The 10,000-nt window shown below is 39.5% G+C and overlaps 1 protein-coding gene across 1 annotated transcript in view; it reads left to right on the top strand.

Annotated features, from left to right (window-relative positions):
• The window catches only part of tenm3 (teneurin transmembrane protein 3), a 107,292-nt gene that overhangs the window by 4,128 nt on the left and 93,164 nt on the right, over nt 1-10,000 (top strand). Inside the window, exon 3 of the mRNA XM_047812596.1 lies at nt 1,650-1,888. Coding sequence (XP_047668552.1) covers nt 1,650-1,888 — 239 coding nt within the window. The remainder of the gene's footprint in view (nt 1-1,649; nt 1,889-10,000) is intronic.

The following is a 10,000-nucleotide window of genomic DNA, read 5'->3' on the forward strand; positions in this document are numbered from 1 at the left end:
GCTGGAAGCTCACAGAAACACAGCTCTCTAATTGGATTTAATGCTCGGTGTTAGTTGATATTGGAGCTCGAATCATCTGTTTGTCTTGTTTTTGTGTCCACAGCAGACACACACACACACGCACACGCACACACACACACACACACACACACACACACATAAGCTGTGTGCGTGTAACAATAGTGTTATTTAGTTCATTTCTCAGTGTGAAGAAGCCACACTGTGATAATGGTCTAATCCAATATGGCCGCTTTAATTAAAGAGCAGAATTAAACACCACAGTGGAGCAAAGACGGCTACAATACTGTTCAATATTTTTTTAAACATCTTTTTTTTTTAACAGAAGAAATGTGTAAACACATCTATGCCAACATTATTAGCCATCTTCTGTTTGGTTTTATGTTTATCAAGTCATTTGAGTTGGTAGAGTTAAATGATTGATTCAGATTCACTGATTCGTTCAGTTACACAGTTTGCCCAAGCGTGCAGTCTGTTCACGTCGCCATCCAAAACAGACAGTTTGAGTCATGTAAACATTACAGTGTGAGAAACTCGTCGACTCAATCAATCAAATGAACGAGAGAGCAGTGAATCTCAGTCATGACTGAATTAATTTAATGACTCAAAAACCGATTCCTTATACAAGATAAGAGCGAATCTTGAACTTGTTTGAAGTGATTCACTACAGACAAGCGATTCACTGACTCGAACACAAGTCAGACAAGCGATACAGGCACAAACTGTGTTCATGACCAAAACAATTCACTGATTCCAATGGTGCTTTCATGACTGACAAGATTCAGTGATTCAAACACTGATTCACTTAACAAAAAAAATGAATCTTGGTCATGTCCAAAAAAGATTCACTGAGTCAGGTTTGCTATATAGCAAGTTGTAAATGCATCATACATCATACCATTCAAGGATGTAAAAAAAACAACAACAACATAAATATAACGTAAAGTTATGTTTAATAATCGCGAGGTTTGTTATAACAACTCTAAACTGAATGAAAGGAATGAATAAACAGTGATTCGCTCACACATGGATCATAAACCAGCAGGGTTTTATAATAGTGGAAGCTCTATAACTGTGTGTGTGTGTGTGTGTGTGTGTGTGTGTGTGTGTGTGTGTGTGTGTGTGTACCCGCGTGCTAAACCTCTCACCAGGGCGCCTGAGCTAATATGAAAATGCGGTGTAATGAATTGGATTGGTTGACCTTCTTAATTCCCACATGCTGAAGCATCTAGTTAGTCTAGTTTATTTAAAAAACTCACATGTAGGGTGTAAAAGCAGCTGATCGGGTGCCGCACAGGTCGAAACGTACATTTATTCATACAGCCTTTAATTATATATCTTCACATTCTAAATACGTTCCCCTGTATGAAGCTAACTGTCGTCTCTATGCTCCATGCTCTATGATTCTTTTCCTAATATGACATCCGTATTTCATTTGATTTCATATGCCATAATTGTAAAATAGACATTCGGATTTTGCTCGTACTAAGAAGACGAGCAGCCAGAAGTCTGCAGAAAAGTTAAAAACGGACTGCTAATCGTGTTAGCATGCTTATTTATGCTAACCTTGTTGTTGATGTTGTAGTGTGATTCATGACATCTTTCTTTTTCCCCCTCTGTCTCTATCTCAGGCACTTCCTCTTTAAGACAGGCACAGGAACGACCCCTCTGTTCAGCACGGCTACTCCGGGCTACACCATGGCTACGGGGGCGGTGTATTCGCCCCCCACACGGCCGCTGCCCCGCAACACGCTCTCGCGCAGCGCCTTCAAATTCAAGAAGTCGTCCAAGTACTGCTCGTGGAGGTGCACGGCCCTCAGCGCCGTCGCCGTGTCCGTCCTGCTGTCCATCATCCTCTGCTACTGTGTCTGTAAGTCCTAGAGCTTCTACCTTACCTAACACGCCTGTCACATCAAATCTACATCAGATTTATTACAGCATCTGAGGGATGTGAATAATCAGGCCACGGATGAAAGCTCATTTACTACCTAACTTCGTCAAATACGTCTTATATTCACTGACAACCGAATGGAATTCGCTCTATGGGAATTAGAGATCAGATAAAGTGGCGTTTTCGAGGCAAATCCTGTACTTTGATTGGTCAGAGACTGGACTGCTTGTGGAAAAGAGCTGCATCAGACACCAATCTGAAAAAGGAAACATTTGGATGAAATGGGTGGAATCTGTAATCCGACTAGTTATCAGGAATTTTATGGGCACCAGTTTACGGTAATTATTGGCTGGGAACTGAAGACTGATTAGTTAAAAACCATGTGGTCTGAGGTCTGATATAGTGGTTACAGAGGGATTTTAGGGAGGACACGGTGGCTTAGGGGTTAGCACGTTTGCCTCACACCTCCAGTGTCGGGGGTTCGATTCCCGTCTCCGCCTTGTGTGTGTGGAGTTTGCATGTTCTCCCCGTGCCTCGGGGGTTTCCTCCGGGTACTCCGGTTTCCTCCCCCGGTACAAAGACATGCATGGTAGGTTGATTGGCATCTCTGGGAAATTGTCCGTAGTGTGTGAGTGTGTGAGGGAATGAGAGTGTGTGTGTGATGGGTTGGCACTCCGTCCAGGGTGTATCCTGCCTCGATGCCCGATGACACCTGAGATATGCACAGGCTCCCCGTGACCCGAGAAGTTCGGATAAGCGGTAGAAGATGAATGAGTGAGAGTGAGAGCGATTTAAGGGGCATGGCAGTTCATGGTAAGGTAAGATCTGGGATATGTTAGTTTGCATTTTGGATGAGATCAGTGTTTTGTGTGATTAGTTACAGCATCTCAGTGGTTAAGACAATGGCCTCTTGATCAGGTCAGGAAGTTCAATTCCAGCCCCACCAAGCCGCCACTTAACCTTCACCTGCTCAGATGTATACATGAGATAAATGAGAGTCACTCTGAATAAGGATGTCTTCCAAATACTTTTAAATGTAAACTAAGGGCAGGAACTGCTGTCTGATTGGTCAGAGGAGCATTTAGGGTGAGCAGTGTGCTCTTATTGGTTACAGTGTTCTGAGGAACCATAATCAAAAAAGTTTAATCCAAAGAGTTATTTTCTGGTGATATGAGATGGTACAGCTGGGACATTGGGGCAATGGGGGATGTGGTAGAATAGTGGTTAAGGTGTTGGGCTACCAATCGGAAGGTTGTGAGTTTGATTCCTATGTCCACCAAGCTGCCACTGCTGGGCCCCTGAGCAAGGCCCTTAACCCTTGATTGCTCAATTGTCTAAAAATGAGATAAAATGTAAGTCTCTCTGGATAATGGAGTCTGCTAAATGCTGTAAATGTAAATGCAGTGAAGATGGTGAAGAGTCTGAAGTTACATCGCACCACAGTTAGATGAGCATGTGATGCTAAGCACAGCTAATTGGCTAATCAGATGATTTGCTGCCATCGAGTTTTGTCAAGGCTCCAGAGACGATTCAGAGTGAGATCAAACTTCTCTCGCTTTCTTGGAAATTCGAGTACTCTGGTTGTTGCGATGAGCGAAATGATCTACTGAGGTCCAAGTGCTAATCACACCTTCTGTAGCTGGCGCTCAAACTGCATTAGCACAATCAATAGGGTCCAGAAGTCCACTTATTTGACAAAACAATTAGTTTTGGATATCACCTCAGCTGAGGATTCAGACTTTCGGACCATACAGTACAAACTGTAATGTTGTTAGTATGTAATGCTCTCAATCAGAGACGCTGCCAGACTTTCTGCCTCCGTTCCTCTCCAGCATAAAGCCACACGCTCTCTCATCCTGCCGAGCTCTTAAACCCAATCAGTGATGGGAATTAAAACCTTGAAAAACGTGTTAGAGGAAGATTCTTGCGCCAAAACCCCGTCCAATGTCTCCAGAAGTTACTGTGAACCACAGAATGTGTTGGAGTCAGACTTCTGGACCATGTTGTACATGCAATAGTGCTGCACTTGGTGATCTTCTGCCAGACTTTCTGCCTCCGCTCGCTCCGGTGCAAAGCCGCACGCGTTCCTCAGTGAGTGATGGGACTGAAACCCCAGAGCAACATTTCTGCTCAAGCTTTAACACAGTCTCCAAAAGCAACTGTTAACCACATAACGGTCTGCACTTCACTTCCCACTTATTGGACTCCTTCCCTCTACATCTACACCGCCCTCACAGACCATCGCTCCACTGAAGTGGCCTGTTTGGTTGCTATAGTAATGTTCCATTCATTTACTGAAATGGGTCATATGTTCATAGTTATCTGTTACAAACCCAAACGTATCACAGCATCACATGACTTAGCATCGTCCCAGGTATAAAACGTATTGCCTTATATTTCCTAATTCTCTTCAAAGCCTAGCTAAACATCAACTTATTTATTAAGCTAGCTAGTGCTGCGGCTAAATTGTGTGCTAGCTTGTTAATTAGCCACTATTACTTTGAAAGAAAAAATAAGACATTAAAATGCTTAAGATGATGCTAGCATTAGTTATGAATCATTGTTTTTATTCTCTATCTATCTATCTATCTATCTATCTATCTATCTATCTATCTATCTATCTATCTATCTATCTATCTATCTATCTCCACATATTTTGACAAATAAATCACACACACACACACACACACACACACACACACACACACACACACACACACACACACACAGAACAGAAAGAGAGAAAGAGAAAGAACTTCTAGTTGCAACTCTCTCTTTCCATCTCGTGCCTTCCCCTCGAATTCCGGTCCGAATTGTAGGGTTGTCATGGTAACCAAGCCTTCCATCACCGTGGCAACCGCATCCATGCTCTGGCTTTAGTGCCCCTGCTTTGTGTCAGTTGTGCTCAGTGAAGTCGAGCTTGTGTACCACGACACTGCTCTGCTTTTTATACCTCCACAACCAGTGACCGGAGCTGCTCATGCTTTATTCATCATGATTTTTCAAATTCTGATTTAATAGTGATAAAGTGCAATAAAAAAACAAAGGGTCACCAGGAAAAAAGTGAAAGTGAGAAAGTGTGAGAGAGAGAGAGAGAGAGAGAGACCATAAAGTTGTTTCTTTCTAATAATGACTCTCTCTCTCTCTCTCTCTCTCTCTCTCTCTCTCTCCATTCTCACATTCTCTGGGTGCATGATTGGTTGTTTATTAGTCGTGTGTACTCAGCTCATCGGCAGTGATGAATATTTGAAGCTGGAGAGTCAGTGGGGTTTCTCCGGCCAAACCCCTCATCATCACTAACATAAAGCTGAGTTTGGAGTCACTCAGCGGGGGTCTGTGAGAGCGAGAGCCAAATTATGGAAATATATGGACGGCTAATCATCTTGCCGACGGTGGGGAATAAACATCATCGTCTCCTACAAAACACGCACGCAAGATGGCTTTCTTTGGGAGCGTCTCATTAAAGTACACTCATTAAAGTGCACCGCATTTAGCCTTAAAAAAAATCACTTCAGATTAACACAAACTTTCCCATCACAAGTGGGCGGGGCTAATGGAAGAGCTCTGATTACATGACAATTTTAGTTATTTATTTAGTGTGTGTTTACTATTCGGTAAATATGCATGTTCTCCCCGTGCCTCGGGGGTTTCCTCCGGGTACTCCGGTTTCCTCCCCCGGTCCAAAGACATGCATGGTAGGTTGATTGGCATCTCTGGAAAATTGTCGGTAGTGTGTGTGTGTGAGTGTGTGTGAGTGAATGAGAGTGTGTGTGTGTGCCCTGTGATGGGTTGGCACTCCGTCCAGGGTGTATCCTGCCTCGATGCCCGATGACGCCGGAGATCCCCGTGGCACAGGCTCCCCGTGACCCGAGAAGTTCGGATAAGAGTGAATGAATGATGTGAAGATCAACTTCATCATCATCATCCGGGGCTCCTGACTCATTCCTGATTGGTGGAAACATCTGGTCTTATCAGAATGTAGAGAACAGGAATGAAACGATGAGATGTAGAATTTTTGTTTGCATTTTGTCGTAGTTTAGTCATCAGGTGAAAGTTACATTTAAATCAGCATAGTGTGTATTATACATTTAGCGTTAACTGATCCTAGGTTAGTTTAGTGTGTATTTCAGGTTTAGTGTTCTCTGATCTCAGGTCAGTCTCTTAAAGATTAAAGAGAAAGAAATAGATTTATTTTAGCGTAATTTAACATGAAGTAACAAGAGTTATTCTCAATCCAGAAACTCGCTGGCTTTTTATTCTCTAAAGGATCTGAATGAGAGTGAGAGCAAGAGAGCAACTGTTCTTTAGATGGGCTTTTTATCATTATTATAGCATATGCTACACTCAGGAGACATAAACACACACACATTCAGTCGGTCCACTTAGTTTTATTTCCTGAGCTTATTTTTTTATATGAGCCGTGCGTTCCTTGTGTAAATATTTTGATGCTTTGTTGCTCCAGCAAAATGATGCGAGTTTGTTCGGAGCTGAACATTTGTAGTTATTTAGCAGCCTGTTCCTTTAGTGAAACACAACGTTTAGCTCGGCTCTGGGAGGACAGGCCGTAAGAGACATCAGATCTTTCAAATTATGTAGCATTTAGCATTCGATGGCATGCTGTGAGTGAACTCGTATCATCAAAATGACAGACGTGTCATCGTAAGTGAAAGATATTCATTTGTAAATAAACTCTTGTGTCTTTTGAGACATTGAGTCAATAAGAAGGTCGTTGGAATCTTGACTCCATACAAAGTGGCTGTAAAGATTAAGCTGGGTCTGGTTTCGTAGCCCGTTAGCTCTCCTTCGGGTCTTCTCAACAAATTGTGTCAAGCTAAGTGAAGCTAAGAAATGAGAATGCTAATACTAACATTTACATAATGCTAATTTGCGATGTTGTTAGCCACATTAGCGCTTTTATAAGTATACCTGAGAGGTGTTCAGAAAAAGTACATATCCCAGCATGCTCTATTTTATCCAAAATGGTGCCTGACTTCCTGCTTAAAGTGGAGGTTGTGTATTAGCAAAGCTAAACCATTAGGACATTAGACTCTTGGAATTTATCCTAGAATATTCCCTCGGTTAATTAGCCACCCACACCTGACACAGACGTACAGATTCTTAGTCACAGAAATCAACAATCCTGACTGGTTCACATGGCATATTACTCACTCCTGACACATACCAGATCATACAGTATTATTAGCACTGTGGCACATGGTTTATTTATCCTCCACCCTGCCCTTTGTCCTTCATGCCCTCTCTACTTTCTTTTATTTTCTTCAGATTTTTCTTTAAATCTTTTCATTTTGTTTTCTTTTCTTTCCCTAGCCTTTGGGCCTGTCTGCTTTTCCACATTTTCTTTGAGCCTGATTTTTCTACCATCTCCATGTGTCTGTCTTCCCGTCTAATTTCTCTCCTTTCTCCGGCTGCAATCTGTAGTTAGCTTGGTGCTAACAGCAAACCGCCAACAGTGAGAGGAAAGCTTGTATCTCCATCTGTCACTTTCTCAGAACAGGTTTCATATTTACATCATCGTTTATAATAAGTATTAGCTCGAGAGAAAAAATAAGTGCCACAGCGCATGCTAACTGTGTCGGAAATGGGGGGGGGGGGATTTACAAGGTAATAAATGCATCAAAGAAAGGTTTCATTATACAACTTTAACAGATAGAGTGTACACTATCAAAAGTGTCAAGGAAAGCACTTTTGCTAGGAAACTGGGAAATATGAACAACAAGGATTAGCTTGCTAACATTTAAGCTAGTCGGTATAAATTAAAGAGACAAAAACGTCAGGAATTTCTTCGTTTTCTACAGGTGTCTCTCTGAACTACTATAAAAGAATCTTTATTGTTTAAATTATGCTAATTCTTATTAATACACATTGTTATCTTGTATAAGTCATTTATCCAGACAGTGTAATGCTACAGTTATGTTAAAAAAAAAGACAAATTTGTCAAGAATATCAACATTTCCCTCGAATGTGTTCATACATTTCTAATTAATGGCAAACTGCACCAAAATAATAATTTAGCTAGCTACACAGTGACGAGGGAAATTATATACAGTAAATTATATTAGCTTATATATATATATTATATTTAATATTTAATATTTATATTATATTATTTAAGTGCTGATAGAATTCCAAAAAAAGACTCAATAAGGATAAAATTATGATTATGCTAATTAGACAGTAGCTGACCTACTTCTACTTCTTTTAGAGACCATGTAAAGGTACAGTGATGTTGAAAACAAGGCAAAATCATAGAGAGTGTTGCACAAATGTGATAGTAAAATATTAAGATAATCCTTCAGACAACCATAATTAAAAAGTTTACTCGCTAGAACCTAGCTGTTAAGTCTGTAAAAGCAGATTGACGTTAAAAAGAGACAAAATTATCAGAAATTTAAATGAATTGAATTGAAAATTAAAAAATTTACCTCAGAGAGAAAATTCTGACTTGGCACATATCTGTTAAATCTCCTACAGACTGTGTAAAAGTTTAATGATGTCAAAAATCAAAGAAACTTATACAAAATATAGACAATTTTCACCATGTTAGTGAACAAAAAGAAAGAAAATACAGTTACCGATTTAATATCTAGCAAGTAGCGTTTTACAGAGACAAAGTCTGGTAAAGGTAAAATTAAAACTGTGCAAAGGTTCAGTCATGTTGAAAAATGTCAAATTTATTGAGGATATTAACATTTTCCTCAGATGTGTTGGAAATTTTCAAATAAAAAGCTCCATTTCTCTAATAAATGTGCATGTACGGCTAACTGGTTAGAGTTATACAGTTTGAGCAGTATTTATGTTTGTTATGTGTTGTTTATTGAGCAGGAAATCACAGCTACATTTATTTAATTGCTTATTTGTTTGTTTTGTAAGCTTTTTGTTTTGTTTTTTTACCTCAAAAGCTGATAAACGATGCACAAAAGTGTACCACTTCAGTGCTAGCGTTTGATGTTGTATTTGGAGTATGTATGAAAATGCTTTAGAAATGATTAGTTTAGCTTAAAATTTTGAAATTAAACCCAAAATTGGCTCCTCTTAGCGGGATGTATGCTAATTGCTTCTGTCAGCAATATTCTGAGCCGGCCCTCAGGACATTGAGGCCTGAGGCTTTTTAAAAAATTAACCCCACCAGCATAATTTTACCCCGATCCAGCAAAATGTCTCCCAACACAACATTATCCAGTGCAAATGTGAGTAGTTTCTTTCTTTTAGTTAGCATAGAATAGAATAGCACACTGAGTGCAGATGTAGTGCTAAAAGAATGAATAAAATGACACATTTAGTGCAAACTGAGAACTATAAGCTAGCATGTACCGCATGCTAATTATCCATACAGTTATTTTCCCTTAGACTTTGATAAATAAAACATATAGCATGAATATATTCATAAGCGCTGTGATATACCATAAACATGTATTATTATAGACTCTTTTTCAGTGGCCTTTAAAGGTGAATAAAAAGGAGAAAAGAGCAACACAAGCTAGATAACCGTATAAATTCTCATAAACAGTGTATAAGCTTTCCACAAGATTTCCATAATGCCTTTGCAGTTGCTAAATCTATGCTAATTTATAGACAATAGTAAACATAATATATATATAATCCTGAACACACATTTTACTACATGCTAGATTTAAGCTAATTTTACATTAGCGAGATGTAATGTATTTTTCATGTCATGCTAATTGGTACTGTTAGCATTATTTATATCAGTTTGACAGAACCTTCCACCACACTGTAACTCTAGGCTAATTAGCAATATGTATAATATATCACATATGTATAATATATAAGCTGAAACACACCTTTACCATATGCTAACTCGCTGCTAATCAACGTTTTAAGTATCTCTTAGCATGTATAATATATAAATTCTAACATGTCTTTGACTTATGCTAACTCTTTTGTATATATTATGTATAAAGTAATCTCATAACATGTATTATATATAAAACCAGACATTTCTTTGCTATATGCTAACTCAAAGCTAATTGCTCCTTTTAGTGCTGTGATGATATGTATAATATATAAAATGTCTTCTGTGCATGCTAAGTCGATGCTTATCATTTCTAT

This window comes from Tachysurus fulvidraco, chromosome 4 (assembly GCF_022655615.1).
Source record: "Tachysurus fulvidraco isolate hzauxx_2018 chromosome 4, HZAU_PFXX_2.0, whole genome shotgun sequence".
NCBI classification, from domain to species: Eukaryota; Metazoa; Chordata; class Actinopteri; order Siluriformes; family Bagridae; genus Tachysurus; species Tachysurus fulvidraco.